Consider the following 16,805-nt stretch of genomic DNA (forward strand, 5'->3'; position numbering starts at 1 on the left):
TAGAGGTGGCTCTTTTCCTACTTAAATCTATCCAGAACAACACTGTCTTATTTTTGTGAGGTGGTATAATAAGTCTGGAAGAGGAGGGAACAGATTTTGTCAAATTTAAAAAAAAAAAAGCTAGAGCTTTAAAAAGTATATCTCACCTGAAAATTCTTTAGATTGGACAACTTAAACAACAGTCTCAAATCAAAAGGACTATTTGCAAAGCTCATTATGGTTTTTAGGATTGGCCGTGACAGTTAAAGTCAGAGCCAAGAGTTGGGAAAGTTTTAAAGAAATCACCTATTTAAACCACTCTTATTACATCAGCAATCCTTGACTAATGTTTGTCTACCGATCCTGTTTTAAGACCTGCCCTAATTGTCAAGACCAGGGCGGAGAATTTAAGGGATTTTATTCAATACAATCAGAACATCAGAATTATGCTCTCACTCCTGAACAAGAAATTTTTAAAGATTGTTCACCACCTTGAAAAAGGTTGGTTTTATTTATTTTTAATGGGATTTTTCTACCTATAGCTCATCTGTGCGAGAAGTTGCAGAATGCCCTGGAGCAGCTTTCAGCTTTTAATATTATGTATGCTGAATCCATTTTGCTTGCTGCTGTGCTGTTTAGCACAACTGCTCCTCTCTTGCTCACTTCATTGCTCATGTATCTTCACATGACAAAACAATGCTATGAGAGCTACCAAGGGACTCTTTTGTTTGCCCAAAATTGAAGACACATGCAAGAAAGCATGAAGTCAAAAAGAGGCCCTCCTAACACATCTTTTCTCTCCATCTTTAAAGTTCATAGAGTTTTTCCTCTGATCTCCCATTCCTCAGAAATGTATAATTGTACTCAAATGGTACCAAGCTTGTACTAGGAGTCGCATTAGTTTGTACTAGTGAAGATGGTCAAGGATACTAGTGAGGCAGTGTCTTTAAGGATAGGTAACATGTTTTGTTAATTGTGTTAATTAGTTTAAGACATTACCACTCTCCACAAACCTTGCACTAGTGTTCTTTGGGGTGATGTCAGTTCAACTGACATTACCTGGTTGTACATGGAACTAAAAAAAATCTGAATGGCGGGCATTGTATAAGAGCAGTGTTTTTCTGCAGATGTTTCACTAGAACATTAGTTTTGTCTTTCTCATTCTCCATACTAAATGCAACTATGGCACAGCTGAGGTCAATATTTACTTGCACCAACTCTACCAAACCTAGGTCATGCTTCAGTTTACAGAACTCTTAATAAAATAACCGTTTATAAAGCAACAACTAGAAATGGAAATAGTTGGATTGTCTAAATTTAAGAGAGTGGATTCTTCCTTACTGCTGCATTCTCCTTCCATTTATTCGAAGTCATTCAAACTCTAGAACCATGGAGATTGTTTCCTAAGCAAACCAGCTGGGCTTTATGAGAAGCAATTTATGACACAGTACATTCAAGTGGGAATGTTTTGGGTTTGGCTTTTTTGTTTGTTTGTTTTGAGACAAACCAAACTCATGCAAAAATAAAGCAAAATCCGGTAATTCCAAATTCTTTCTCAACTTCATCATTCTCTGATACATCCACAGAACCCTGTATGCCTCAATATTTTCCTGTATGCAAAGGAGCCACCCTAACGCTGGCCTCCTCCTAAGGGTAACACCTAAGAGCACGTTGGAATCCTTTGATGAAAGACACTAAGGAGGCAAAATGAACATGAAGCACCTCTTGCTGTTCTCACGGTAGAGCAGCCTATAACTGATGTACAATACCTCACCAATCAAACCCACGGTTTTGATAACAGTCCCGCAGAGACGAGGTATGTTTTGGCTGAAACAGCATCACGCTTTCAAAAAAAATAATCACCTCTACACTTAATCCATACCTCTTTCTCGAGCAGACCCACAAACGGTTGAGTTCCTCACAGACTCAATGCCTGAGATCTATGGGGTATGTGCTAAAAAATAAAAAAAATCACAAAGTGCCACTAAACACCCATTCTGTAGTCATCCACATTTTATTTTTGAAAAAGCTATGGGTAAGGGCTTTGAAGAACCAACAGGACTCTGCTGCACTCATCAGTTCATTGCTGAGTACACTTCTAAAATGAAACTCCATAATCTTCAGCATAATGCTATAATACTTTTGAACACGAAACCGGGTATTTCTACATTTCAGCAATCCCATCTAGAAATGATCATTATGTGGAGTATAACCCTTTTAAATCATTGTCAACTTTTTTAAAAGGAGAGATTTCTTCCAAAAGGAAGATTTTTCTATTTGATATTTACTGACTACAAGAAATATCAGGCAATTACAGTCTCTGAAGACTGCAAACCATCTTCTAATTACAAAAGTATGTGCAATCCTGTAAATAAAGCTAGAATCAGCTTGGTCTGAAAAAAAAAGGCGGCTTTAGATATCATTACAAACTATTTAGTTACTGAAATGGAATTTTCTGTGCCTGCCAAAATGAATCCTATTCAGTGTGATGCAACAGGTGTTGGAATTCCAGCAGCCGCCTGCAACCCACATCTGGTAATGGTTAGGAGTTTAAAGGGAGTTCTGTAAGAACTGCTTATGTATAAAAACTATTCATCAGTCAAATCTATGGGTCATATTCACCCACCCGCTCGCACTGTGCATAGCTCAGATTTTTATTTCATTTACAAAAAAACGTAATTCTGCTCCTTGTGAAATTTTAGGAATCTCAGGCACTTGTCCAGGTTGAAAGCGTGCAGGGGATTGGCACGGCTACACTGGTGTGTCAGAAAGGTGAGGAAGGGGCTGCAGTCTATAGGTGTGAGTACACCTATATTGGTTCTGACTAGTTCTAATTTATAGTCTGACCACTCATCATTGCAGAAGAAAGAATTCCACCCCCGCCCCACGTCTCACCTACCTAGTAAATAAACTGTATGCAATGCTAAAATTATCAGACAGGTGTCTGGCAAAGAAAGAATACAGGGTTAACACTAAGCTCTAAATACTACTAATTCTTAAGTATTGCTACTCCCAGCTGTGCCTCCTTTTGCCTTTTTTTCCCCTCCCCTCAATTGCAAATTCAAATCAGTAAGACTACTCACAAAAATCAAGAGGTAGGAGCATGCCATTAATAATTAGCCCTTGTTAACTGCCTCAGCTTGAGTGTTATCACTAACTTGTCACAGAGATGGCCAGACTGAAAGGCACAGAAGGTTAATAAAGATTTTGAGAATACATGTGTAAATTGGGCACTCAAAAGATGCTGCAGTAAAAACAAGGCTGCTAATTATTTAGCTTTGCATTAAGACCTGTATGCACTAGATTTCAGTAGAAGGTGGGTGAAAAATAGAAAAAACAAAGAAGTCTGGCTTTAGAGAAGCCAGAATCATTTGTCCCCCCCTTACCAATGGGAAAACATTCACATTGGCCATTATGTACTGCCAGACAAGAATAAGGTCTTAGTTAATTTTTACAGCATTATATTCATGGTAAAAAACCCACACCCATTTCTTTAACTCCCAGTTTTGTTCTCCCTTTGTGTTTCTGTGACAGCCTCCTTTCTGTAACCAGAGATATCTAATGCAGCAACTGATAACTGCAAAGCACGTGTCCTATTGGCTTTGCCATAGTACCGCAGGCTTACCAGCAACAAGGATCGTGTCTTTTAACAGAAACTACATCAGTCCAGATACAGAGAGGTAGAAACAAGACTGATCCCGCCTCCTGGGAACACAGGCATCTCTAGAATAAAGTTACAAGGAAAGGATAATTAAAGAGCACATTCAAAATAAGAATATAATCTGACTAGCGTATAACAGGATAATGATATTGAGGATGTAATTATTACATAGCTCTGTCAAAAAATCTTTATTAATCATCTACAAAACAGGAGAAGCTGGTCTTTCAGAGTAGTATAACATTTTAATTGCTGACAAAAATTACTGAAATAGTACTAAGAAATCATTTGCATGTTGATTTAGAACAGGAATAGAGCACTGTGCTTAATCAGAAGTGGCTATCATTAAGACATTTAGTAAGAAATTATTTTCCAGTCTTCTACTCAGTCTCTACATATGCCTGGTGGAATAGAAGTCTGTCCATAATCTAGTGTTTGGTGGAAGTTTTATACATAAATAAGGGATCTAGAAAGGTTGAGAAGTCTCCACACATTTAAGAGTTATTAAAAATTCAGCTGGACACCTTCCTAACTAGAAACGGGTGGAGGTGTCCTTTTATCATAAAAAAGCATATTAATTTGAGAAATTTGATTTTGCTCAGTTAGGTGAAGACAAATTTCTCATGACAAAAAGATAGCAAGAAAGGGTTAAGGGCTCTCAACAGCTTTGGGCACTGCCTATGCAGATACCATACCCTACCCTGTCCATAATATGCTGAAGTTTCTAAGTGTGCTAACACTGCTCTAGAGTCAGGCTCACAAGCTTCATCCTGGTTTAGCTGGGGATCAGTGCTGCACTCCTATAGTTACCTGTTTACCATTTCACTTACTGAAATACTATCTAAAAAGTTCTGAAGAAACACACAACAAAGCCTGACTGCTGAAAGGACGAAGTGTCACAGACAGAATCTCTTTTTGGGTAGTAGTCCTGAAAACTCTACTGTGTTTAGTTTCCCACCCCCACATGCAGTAGATACTAAAACAAAGAATTAAGTTCTGATATCTTACAGGCCATCTCCAAACACATATTATCTATATAAACAAAAAAATTAGTTATGTCTTGAGGCAAATTGCTACCCTGAGAAATTTAAGATCCTGAAAGAGCAGGAAACTCAGTAAGTCTTGCATATACATTATCACAGAAATTTTAAAAGAAAGTGATCAGAGGCCTTTGAGACTGCTCTGCAAACCTCATCCTCCACCCTTGTGCTTGCTTTTCAGACCACACACAAATGCAGCGGAAGAAACAACCTAAAATAATTTCTGTGAGTTGAACAGGAATGCTCACATAATCACTGGAAATGCTCTTAATTGGTGTGGCTCAGTGGTGCATTTCAGAGCTGTTAGATCTTCTGCTGCTGTGGAACTCTTTTCATGTCCTGGCAATCACAGTCCAGCCAGCAGTTTGTTTATCATATTCAGTATGAGTTTCCGGATCTCCAACAAAGTGGTATTTACTCCGAGGCAGGGAAGACTGCAGTAATCCAGTAAATTCTCATTAGCCTAAAATGCAGAAACATCTGCTGGGGTCATGAGCTGCTTACTTGCTGCTGATGAGCAAAGAATCAGCTCCATTTGAAGCTAGTGTGAACAAAGAATTGCAGGGTTGGGGGGGTGGTGAAGAGACAAACCGGCCTCGATCTTCTCCTGAGCGCAGCTCTACCACAGTGAAGCCCAGGCAAAGGGGGGTGCTGCTCCCTCACCTGGAGCTCCGGTGACCCTGGTGCAGAAAACAGGAATTACAGAAAAAAATGCTTTGACTCAGCCCTCCTGAGCTGGTGAGCAAAACGGTCAGGCAACGCCAGTGTAACAGAAAAGAATGTGCTCAAAGCTCCCCACGAAACACCAGAACCCAGGCGGTGCAAATCTGCCTTAAAATTATCTCTGCCAATTGCTTTTTAGACAAGATAATTTTGCAAGGGACAGATACATTTCTGTGCTCCCTCCCTCCCCCTGTTCCCACCCAGTATCTCAGACCTAGCTTGATCATTTCACAATTCCTCCCAGTTTTTGGAAGGGGAAAAAAAAGCCTCCCCCTGCAAAAGAAAAAAGCACCTTAGGACACATGAATGTTAACAATAGGTCACTAAGAAGTGGCCTAAAAGAGGAATATATAGGTCATAAATACTGCACAAGTTCAGAGAGAACAAAACTAAATCTACATTGATACAAGTTCCAGAAGTGAGATTATTAATATTAGGTAAAATAAAAAGATTGATAACCTGAATAAAAAGAGCCCTTAAGTTGTTTAGGATTCCAACTGATTAAGAGCACGTGACATTGTCAGAAAATAAGTGGAAAATACAAAATAAGTGGTGTCACATCTGTTTAGCTCCTGCTTCAGTGATTCTGCAGTTCTTAGTTGTTGTTGTTTTGTTTGTACAGCGTTAAAGTGGCAGCATCTAATTCTGTGGCTATTTCAAGGTGGAGGAGCCTAAAACACTTCTGCAAAGAGCCAGAACAGAACCACTTAGAAAGAATGTTCAGGAAAATCACAATGGAAAAGTCTCTGTTCACAACAGTTTAAAACCCTTTCCTGGAGAGGCCGAGCTGCTTTTTCTAACACTTGTTCTATCGTTTGTACGAAGAATTACGCAAATGTTCAAATTTAAGGAACAGATCGGCTAGAATGCTCAAATGAATGCCTGTGATTCTTCTGAAACAATGAGCGCACATCTCCAAGCACTTCATTGTTTTGTACACGCAGTTGGCCTTTAGCTCCAGGACTCCCACTTTGCTTTCGGCTTGTTGTACAGAGGATGACTGCCACCTGCAGCACCAAGGACGAAGTGCTTCCCTAAAAGACAGCGCCTTTAATTGCGATCACAGCAAGTGGAACCTTCCTCTGCCACCCTTCTTCAGAGGAGAAAACGAAGAGCATTCCAATTCACTTTACAGTAAAAATTAGTATTGCTGTCTGTTGCTTAAATAACATTTGGGGGGTGTGTGTGTGTGTATATATATATATACACACACACACACACACACACACACACACATACACACACACACAAACACACCCCCACACAATAGTATCTCAACAGTAGGAAGACACTTGGCAGAAGAAGATGGGTTTAATTTAAAAGCAATTCTTAAAAAATTTTTTTTTTTTTTTTTAGACCAGCAATGAGGTCTACCATCAAGAAATCCTAAGAAAGACATTCTGACTTATGTCTGTGCAGAGACAGAATTATCAAGACACTATAAACTTTATTTTCATTTCATCTCTCCTCATATTTAAGAAAACCCCTCTCAATTTTCCAAGTTCCAGATTGACACATTTATCATACACGGGTTAAAGGCGTGAAGGCACACATCCTAGCAATTACCCAAACCTTGGAAAAACAGTTCTATGACCACCTGTTTCATCATATAGAAGCCTTTCTACCAAAATCTCCATCCACCAAAAATAAACGGCTACCAATTTGCAGCTAAAGCATGACTTAACTGCTTAGCAAAGTTCCCCATCCAGTGGCCAGCCTCGGAGGTGCAGCTCCTGTTCCTGGCCCAGAGCCTGATCCTGCTGCGTGCAGCACCCGGGACTCGTGGACCGAACGGCAGCACATGGCACTACTATTAGGTGCAGTTCACCTAACATATTTTAGTAAGACGAAATAACAGATAAACAACCTAAAATAACTCAGTGACCTCCCACTGGCTCATAGATAAGTTGCTGTAAAAAAATAAATGACACTGATATTACATAAAAGGAGTCTTTTTAGTTTGTTATGGATTGATTTCTCATACAGTGTGCTGCACATCTTACTGATCCAGTTACTACAGCTTAATTTACTCCTAACTTTTAATAAGAGGAGACAAGAATCTATTTATACCCTCAGTAATACCAGGACGAAAGCCTAAATAGCACTTCAAGGAGCACAAGATGAATGCTCCAAGTATTTTTTGAGCAGGCCCAAAAGCTTTATGGACACAGCTTAAGCCAGAAATGTAACACTGAACAGAAAATACAAAGCAAAGCTTTTGAAAAATCACAGAAGGAGGTTTCACAGGTATAAAAAATGCAGGATACAGCAACGTCTTTCATGCATTCCATGTACAAAAATGGAAAGTACGTTGAAAAAACCTGTGGCACATATGTTTGTAACAGCACACTCACTCTCAGGCACTTACTCAGTAGTAGGTTTGAGGTTTTTCTCCACATCACAATCTTCTGGCCTCAGCACAATAGTGCCAGTAGGTCACGGCTTGTCGTTGGGACTGGTTAGTGCCTGTAAGTCCATCACTGCACATACTGTGTAGTATGAGCCCTACGTAAGCCCAGATGGAAACAAAAGCTTCTGTAGGAGATCAGTGAAGATATTCAAACATGAAGGCTACTGATACAGCAGTGAAAAATAGTCTTTATTATTAAATAAAGTCCTTAAAGAGAAGGTGTCAGGTTAACACAAAAGCATTTATGTTTTTAATAATTTGTTTCCAAGACAATTAGGCAACAAGTTACCAAAACTTTTCACTTGGTACAAGTGATCAGGCTCCTTCCAAGCATCAACCTCATTATTTGCTGTCCACGTAGCTTTTCCTCTCAGCAAATCCAGAAATAAGGGACAATTAAGAGTTCCTCCAGAAGCTGTTCACTTAGTGACCAATGATCACGCTGCTCATTCCTACAGACCCTCCCGATGTGATCAGCAAGTGCTCAGGACCACATACACAATTCCTCACCTCTATTAAGATATGCTGCCCTCTAAGGTACACTACTTTGGAAAGAGATTCAAATCAGCTACTTGAAGCCAGTTTCAAGAGAGAAAACCATGAAGTTTAAGAACATATAGATCATATTTGCTAAGAATAACATTCCTTATTAGTTACCTTTCAGTACTGTCAAGGCAGAAGGTGATGAGAAAGGTATCAAATTCATGTTAAAAAAAGATGACTCCTTATGGGACAACACGCAGAAGAAAACTTCATTTCTTACATTAGTTAGCATACATACTGCTGGTTTCATATTCTGATACAACTGAAAATTTGGGCAAGTTATATGTTCATACAAGAAGTCTGCTGGCACTGATTTAGTATCCACTCATTAGTAAAACAACACACAAAGTTAGTTGAAGTACCAGTGTTTCACATCATCTAGTCCATGATTCTCTTCACATATGTTTTGGTTATGCAGAGAAACTTCTTTACTAACTTCAGATGACAGGTTCTGCACTTCTGCAAAGCTCCTGGAACAAATGAAACAAGCTAAATCAGTTACTCTGGAGGATAACAACTTCTGTTTAATCCCAAAGGCTGGACATTCATGTCATCCTCCCACCATGGAGCCATCAGAAGAAAAAATGTAAAATGTGAATTTTCTTCCCAAAGGCTAGTATTTGGAGGAGAGGAAGGGCAGTTTGCAGGACAGGGAGATAATGTGGCTTTATGGTCTATTAATCTTCAAAGATATTAGCTGTAATCTCTTCTAGGGAAATGAAGAGAGGAAATTTATCGTGCTTTCTCTCTTCCTCACACTCCCAGTGATATTGCATATTTGTTAACACAATACTTAAGGAAAAAAAACCTTTTCTGTGTTCCCTGCATCTCCTAAAGGATGACATATTTGCACAACAATTATTTAAGACTTCCAGTTCACTTTTTTTGTCTCCTGGAGTTCTCCACTTTCCTACGTATTTGCACTTTGCCAGAGCTATGGCTCCCTGAGATTCTCAGCTAAACTGTCAAGAAAACATCACACTAAAGCTGTTCACTTCACATACACAAACTAAACACTCCAAACATCTTTACTTTGACTGTAGGTAGGGTAGGGATAGAAATACAGGAGTCTGCTATGAACAGAATTAAACTTAGTGCTACTACCCTCCTCAATATATATTCCAGATATAGTCTGGTGAGATTATAGATTTTCCTCTGAACATAGAGCCAATGAGTCTTTTCACCTGGTTGCTGTAAATACCTTTGAATCACTTTATCCAGTTTCTGAGAAACTTCTTCAAGGTCTTTCAGTACATTAAACGTTTTTTCACTTTCTTCTGAGTAGTCTGGCATAATTTCTGTCAGAAGTTCCTGTGTGACAGTTAACTGCTTTTGCAGTTCACCTGCAGTATGAGATGTTGAAGAAATTATTCAAAATGCATTCAATGGCACTAGTGAATACAAGATAATTTAATAGTTGCAGTAACCACAGAAACAGGTGAACTAGATGATGGAAAACTACTGCTTGTTCACCTTTCTCACACACACACACACACGCTATGAAAAAACTTGAAAGCCAAATTATTTTTATATATCTAGACTAACATCAGCAACAGGCTATGAAAATTGCTAATCAAGCTCTCTTTTAGAGTACATCAAAGATTTTTATAAGACAAATTCAACAGAAAAAACAGGTTTTAGACATCAAAAATTCCTTGGGCAGTTACATATATTGCTATTGACATGCACCCTCAGCACAAAATTTATCCAGTCCTCTTCCTTTAGCATTCACAAAACAAAAATATGTATTTATTTCCTTGCAAGCCTTCTTACAAGAATTCTAAGCTCTTCAATAAACCTTTTCTATTTGAAGTGCAAGCAAGATTATTGTAAATGGTTTAAGAATCTCATTTCTTGCAGACCAGCAGTTTAAAAATGTAACTTTTTGTCCAGACTTCAATACAAAACACAAGTGGTAATTTATTAAACATTCTCCGATTCAAGACACAATACATTTCAGCTCTAGTTCTACAGGAAATGTGAGCATGTCTATCCATGTGACTTTATCTCTCAACACAGAAACAAGAGATCACAGTATTTCTACAGCTTGCTTACCCGTTAGGAACAAGAAAGGAAGAGGAATGCCATGAATGCATTAGTTAAAAGATATTGAAACTTGCTAAAGAAAGCGTATGTGAATACTGCCCTAGCTTAGAAAGTTGATTTTTTTTCCTGCTGCAAGACAAAAAAAACTTGTTCAAGTGCAATTTAGTGGTTAAACAGACAAGAATTACCCATAGCAAAACATGTGACTAACACTGCAGCCTAGCATCCATTCAGGCTCTAAGAGCACACAAAATTCCTCCAGTGGCCACAGACAGATCCAGCAATAACAACGTAAGAATTTTAGCATACCAAAAAAACACTATTTCTGAAAGTAAATTTGATGAAGCAAGTTTTCATACCAAGGTATGTTAGCTTATCTCCTTCTATGTGAATATTCTTTATGGGCAATGCATGTGTAGTGGCATCCAGGGAAGCTGCAAAGCTTTTATATTGGTCCTTAAATTTTTCACAAACAGGAACAAGGGGAGAAAGTACTTCCATCTGAAAAAGACACAGGATGAACCAACACTTCTTCAAAAGCAGCTATTTTGTTAGTACAGACCTGGCTCAATACAAAAAAAAAAAAAATCTGTAAAAAAACTCCCACCCAAGTACCATCTGAAATGCTCGTTGACAGAAGAATTAATGAAGTTTATGGTGTGATACTGCTATCATGCTGTTCAATAACTTTTCCTCTACCACTCCAAAATATCTAGGTCAATACCAGTTTCCTTGTTACTGTAACTCAGAAGATATTAGTAACATAGCAGGGAAAGTGTCTTATATTTGATGCTCTGACTGTAGCTAACAGTGTATTCACCAGAGGACAAAAGTCTTGTTTAATTTTTGCAATCCATATTTATTAAAAGCAAACATAGGTTCAGTTTTGAAAATTAATTATTAAAGAGAGCTATCTTTTAATTTGACAAAACAGAACTAACAAAATACTGAAAAACAAGGGAGGGTTTAGCTTCTATGATAACCTGTTATCAAGGATTTCATACAACCAGGCCAGATTGCTGTCTAACATATAAAAATAATTCAAAAAACAGGTGGTGTTCACTTCTCATCTGAGGGTTAGCATCTTGGCTCTAGGTGTAACTGTGATTGTGTAACTGCAGGATGTTCACATGGTTTTAAGATACTTGCATCTCCCGTGCATCAATCACAAACTGCTCTGGCAAGCAGTGTGCTGCTGCTGCCCCTTGCCCAAGAGCTCAACTTCTCCCTCCTGCTGAGCCGCAAGGGACAACACAAAAGGGACAAAGGCATTTGCTTCAGTTACTGGGGAGCGTTATGTGCCACAAAAGGAAGCAGATATTTATTTTGTTTAAGCAGCATAAAATTGTACCCCAGCAGGCCACAGCAGCAGAGGAATCTTCTCTGGATAAAGGACTACTTCATAACTAAGCTTCTTTAAACATAGGAGAAGCATAAATTGTAATGAAGCCTACCTGTTTGTCTAAGGCTTCATCAAGTTTCTGCTCTCTCTCTTGGAGAAGAATTTCATGCTTCAACTCACAGAGCTTCTTGTGTTGTCTCTCCTTTTCTTCACACAACATTAACAAGTTCTTTTCTGTTTTTTCCTCCAGCTTAGCAAGATTTTTTCCTGCCTATTACATAAAAAAATACTCACAACCAAAGTAATGCTACATCTAAGTAGTTAACATTCTGAATTAACAACTATAAGCCTCAGACCAGGTCAGAGAGCTTTAATTAACAGAATCTGAGAGCTCACACAATAAGCACAGTACATTATAGCTAAAGCTCCCCCCTCTATCTTCTCCCCCTACTCCCACTAATATTTTTTCGTAAAGGAAAAATATGCACATACACCGAGTTAACAAAGAACAAAGTCACTGCTACAACCTTGAACTCCAAACACACTCACTCAGTGTTTTCCCAAAACGTCTACATACTCCTGTGTGGTGGGGCTGACCTTGGCTGGGCACCAGGTGCCTACCAAAGCTGATCTATCAACCCCCTCCTCTGCAAGTCAGGGGAATGAGAATATAACGAAGGACTCAGGAGTCGAGATAAGGACAGTTTAATAAAGCAAAAGAAAACAGGAAAGTTTATTCTCTACTTCCCATCAGCAGGCGATGTCCAGTCACTTCCTGGGAAGCGAGACTTAAGTATATGATTGCTCAGAAGACAAATGTAAGTAAAGAATGTCCCCTCTTCCTCCTCCTTTCTCTCAGCTCTTGCTGCTGAGCAGACACCATACGAAGGGGAAGCTCCCTCTGGACAGTGGGGTCAGCTGTTCTGGCTGTAGCCCCTCCCAAGATCTTGCCCACCCCAAGGACTGGGGCAGCCTTGATGTTGGGTGAGCGCTGCTCAGCAGCAGCCAAAACACTGGTGTGTTACCAGCCCCTTTCAGGCTACTAACACACAGCACATAGGAGGCTGCACGGGGAAAATTAACTCCATCTCAGCCAGACTTGACACACCCTACTTCATGAAGAACCAGCACCAGCTGAATAAACTGGCACAGAATTCTCTCTAAGAATTTTCAAAGCAAGTCATACAGTTTTACAACCATAAACACATAAAGTCACAAAAATCTAACTTCTATGGATCAGAAAGCACAGACAAGAAAAGAAACAATTCCTCAACATCATGTTCTTCCACCTGAAACACCAAATACTTGACTGACTCACCTTTATTCTTAGGTAAGTTAAAAGCAGTGTCTGAGATTCCAGCTCTGCTATCAGAGATTTATTCAAACGTTTTCCCTTCAGAAAAAAAAAAAAAGAACATTTTGGTATTTAAACAAATTATTTTTTCAATGTTCAAATAAATTGGACTGAACATCCAATTTGTGCCTAGAATGATCATCTACAGCCAGCTCGATGAAAAAAGTTTGGGTTTTTAAACGACAGCTGTTAAATATACCTCTTTGTTCCACCATTTTTATTAACATTTTTAGTAGATTTTCTTAATACTGGTAGAGAACATGAAGTTTCAGCACCACACTGAATGAGATCCCTAAATAAGGGACTTCAAATTAGGTTGAATCAATGTTAGTTTTCTGAGCAAAAATGTCAGAAAATATTTAAAGATAATGTTATATAATTAAAAAGTATGGACAGGAATACAAAAACAATCCACTTGAGGAGCTGCTACAATTGGAGCCGATTCTTCACCACAGGAAACCAAAAAGCTTTGGTCAGTGGTGAGACACCCGATGAACAAAACAAACATTGCTAGCAGTAGAACAGACTTATCCTCTGACTTCTTCCACGAGGCTTTAGATTATCTCAGGACCTCAAAGTTGTTATCAAGATTAAACAGAAAAATCTTAATTTCACACATTTCAACAGTGTAACAAAGGAAAGCAGTGACACTTACTGCTCTGTTTGGTTTTCGACGTGTCCCTGTAGATCCTTTGCCATCAGATTTTGAAGCAGGAGTCTTTTTCTGGACACTTTTCTCTGTATCACAACAGAAAAGTCATTGCTCTTTTCTATCAACATATATAGGGTGGGACAACATACCATCAGATTTTTACGAGGCAAAGATAATTTCAAAATTATTATGTGTACCAGTAAAGATGACTTGTGCTCTATGTCTGGCTTTGGTGATACTCATGAGATGTGGATCATGAGCATTAAATGACAGTTACAGATAGATGCGATAGATTTTTTAAAAGGGCTGATAATCTAACACCCAGCTGTTACAGGAACAAAGACTTGAGAGTACTTTGTTCTTCAGTATTTGATCTCAAACAAAAAGAAAACAGCACCCAAAGGATACTAAAAATAGAGAGGTTAATTTAAACCCTAAAGATCTATTAATACCTCTGCTTAAAGATACCTGAAATACTTGCAGAGAGATCTGGATAGACTGGAGCGATGGGCTGAGGCCAACTGCATGAGCTTCAATAAGGCCAAATGCCAGGGGCTGCACTTGGGCCACAACAACCCCCAGCAGGGCTACGGGCCTGGGGAAGAGTGGCTGGAGGCTGCCAGTCAGAGGGGGAGCTGGGGGGATTGATTGATAGCCAGCTGAATATGAGCCAGCAGTGTGCCCAGGTGGCCAAGAAGGCCAATGGCATCCTGGCTTGCGTCACCACTAGCGTGGCCAGCAGGGACAGGGAAGGGATCTTGCCCCTGTACTTGGCGCTGGTGAGGCTGCACCTTGATTACTGTGTTCGCTTTTGGGCCCCTCACTACAAAAAGGACACAGAGTTACTTGAACATGTCCAGAGAAGGGCTACAAAGCTGGTGCAGGGTCTGGAACACGCTGTGAGGAGCAGCTAAGGGAACTGAGATTGTTTAGTCTGGAGAAGAGGAGGCTGAGGGGAGACCTTATCACCTTCTACAACTACCTGAAAGGAAGCTGCAGAGAGCGGGGGATGAACCTCTTTAGCCTAGTAGAAAGCAACAGGACAAGAGGGAATGGCCTCAAGTTGCACCAGGGAAAGTTCAGACTAGATATTAGGAAGCATTTCTTTCCAGAACGGGTTGTTAGGCATTGGAATGGGCTGCCCAGGGAGGTGGTGGAGTCCCATGCCTGGAGGTGTTCAAGAGTCGGGTCGATTTAGAGCTCAAGGATATGCTGTAGGTGTGAACTGTGCTAGGAGAATGGTTGGATCTCCAGGGTCCTTTCCAATCTAGATGGTTCAGTGTGTATGAAATAACATTCACCTTATTTGACAAAATCTTTTTGTGAGTACAGAAGAATACAAGGGTTACTCATCATCAAGTTACAGCACATATGTTAAAAATAATAAACCAAAAGACTGAGTAGGAGTGGAAGCTTACCACCAATTGCTGAAAAATCAAGCTGCGGTCGTTCAAGTTTATCTTCATCTAATAAAGTGGACTGCAAGTTAAGTTTCTCACAACTACTCTGACTTAAAGACTTAGAGAGAAGACCTGTAGAAAGAAGCTGTTATCAAACTAAAAGAATTAGAACAGATTCTGTGAAAGTTCAAAAATACACGTTTTCACTAATATGTGGCAAACTTAAGCAAACTTTTACACGTTTACTTTACATACATCATTTGTATACTCTCTAATTTACCTAGAGATAAGGTATTTTGGAATGTTAAATTAATTAACGTAGTTCAACAAGAACACTCGGATATGAAAAGGGGATGTTATTTCCTCAGGATTTTCATATCAAGTTAAGGTCAGGCCCGAAAATTCTTTTGCAATTCTTGCAAAAGAAACAAAAATGAACTGTTTTGCAGACAGGGATTTTCACTCATTCACGCTGGGTTTATTAAAAAGATTCACATTTAAAAAGCAGGGCAACGGTGAGGGCATAGTAAAAAACACCAGTTCAAAGCCTGTGCAGAAGGCAAGAAATATGCTTATTTTAGACAACCCACTCAATTCCAGAATAGTTTTCTATCAGACCATCCAGGCAAGAGCTTAATGCACTTGCATTTACACCTTTTAGTCAATCCCACACAAAGTTTCTTCATTCCCTTTGTATACACATAATAACTGGTAGTGAGGCAAGTAATACAAAGTACTTTTTAAAAACATTTTAGAGTTGTTAAGCGTTTCACAGATTGGCACTACAAATTTCCCCCAAAAAAAGCTTTTAAATTCTAGTAAAACCTACCAGCAGAAGTTGTACATTTCTGAGCAGGAACTGCTCTTGATTTAGCTGAAGAAGATGGTTTACCAGTAGATATGGAAAAGGAATTTGTTGGAGTATCCTGATAATCAAGAAACAGATTAAGACTGAGCATAAACAGTAACTGTGATCAGCAATATACCTCCTAGAATGCTAACAATAAACAATGACAATAATCCCAGGGTGTCTTGGTGCTTTTGCAAGTAACCCGAGTTCAGTCCCAAGTTCCCATCCCAGTAAGCATTTAATACCACACCACGACTCCCTCATAACCCCAACAAACTCAATTTTTTGCTGAGGTCTTGCTGCCCCACACCCCAGCTGCCCCTCACGCCATTTCTACCCTTTGCTGAGCGACGTTTGAGCTCGGCAGGGAGGCGTCCAAGTACCTTCCTGACGTCTTTCTTGTCGTACTGCAGGTAGCGAGACTTCACGATCCTTCCTCCTGAAGAAGGAGCAAAGAGAGCTCAGCCGGGCTGGCCGTCGCGCTTCCCACCTCAGCGCCCGGCCGCGCCTCAGTCAGAGCGGGCTCCCCCCTCACCCCCCGGCTACCTTTCTGCTTAGTTTTCGGCGCTTCTCCGCCCGCCGCCGTAGCGGTAGGGTGGCTCGCAGGCGCGGACATCCTGCAAAGACAGAGCGAGAGATGACAACGGCACCTGGAAACGCCTGAGGAGACGGGCGGCGAGACGCGCCCGCTCCTTCACCCTCTCGCCGCCGCCATCGCGTTCGAACCGCCGCGCAGGCGCAGCACCAGGGCCGCGCGCCCCCTGGCGGCGTGGAGGGATGAAACGAGGCGCCCCCCGCCGGGGCAGCG

The 16,805-nt window shown here is 40.1% G+C and overlaps 1 protein-coding gene across 2 annotated transcripts; it reads right to left on the reverse strand.

The window, feature by feature from the left end:
* Positions 1 to 3,822: 3,822 nt before the first annotated feature.
* Positions 3,823 to 16,723, reverse strand: HAUS8 (HAUS augmin like complex subunit 8). 2 transcript variants are annotated; one of them, XR_003400034.1, is made up of 12 exons: positions 16,544 to 16,723; positions 16,381 to 16,436; positions 15,977 to 16,073; positions 15,166 to 15,279; positions 13,751 to 13,833; positions 13,060 to 13,134; positions 11,854 to 12,012; positions 10,759 to 10,900; positions 9,555 to 9,696; positions 8,468 to 8,823; positions 7,769 to 7,905; positions 3,823 to 5,357 (listed from the first exon to the last, which is right to left on the reverse strand). XR_003400034.1 is itself a non-coding variant. In XM_026865086.1 (10 exons), exons 1-10 carry the CDS (start codon positions 16,611 to 16,613, stop codon positions 8,703 to 8,705), a joined length of 1,059 nt encoding a protein of 352 aa, XP_026720887.1. In that variant the 5' UTR covers positions 16,614 to 16,723; the 3' UTR covers positions 7,982 to 8,702. The 2 variants fall into 2 exon arrangements, 1 of the variants encoding a protein (XP_026720887.1); XM_026865086.1 differs by lacking the exons at positions 3,823 to 5,357; positions 7,769 to 7,905 and having other exon boundaries at positions 7,982 to 8,823.
* Between the last annotated feature and the right edge of the window lie 82 nt (positions 16,724 to 16,805).

Source organism: Athene cunicularia (assembly GCF_003259725.1).
Source record: "Athene cunicularia isolate RWA chromosome 28 unlocalized genomic scaffold, athCun1 chr28_part1, whole genome shotgun sequence".
Classification (NCBI taxonomy): domain Eukaryota; kingdom Metazoa; phylum Chordata; class Aves; order Strigiformes; family Strigidae; genus Athene; species Athene cunicularia.

Excerpts from the sequence above, each read along its gene's own strand:
- HAUS8 (XM_026865086.1), bottom strand. The coding sequence starts at position 16,613 with ATGTCCGCGCCTGCGAGCCACCCTACCGCTACGGCGGCGGGCGGAGAA. Across the intron at positions 16,437-16,543 it reads GCCGAAAACTAAGCAGAAAG|GAGGAAGGATCGTGAAGTCT; the intron begins GTAGCCGGGGGG and ends CTCCTTCTTCAG. Across the intron at positions 13,834-15,165 it reads TGATTTTTCAGCAATTGGTG|AGAAAAGTGTCCAGAAAAAG; the intron begins GTAAGCTTCCAC and ends GTTGTGATACAG.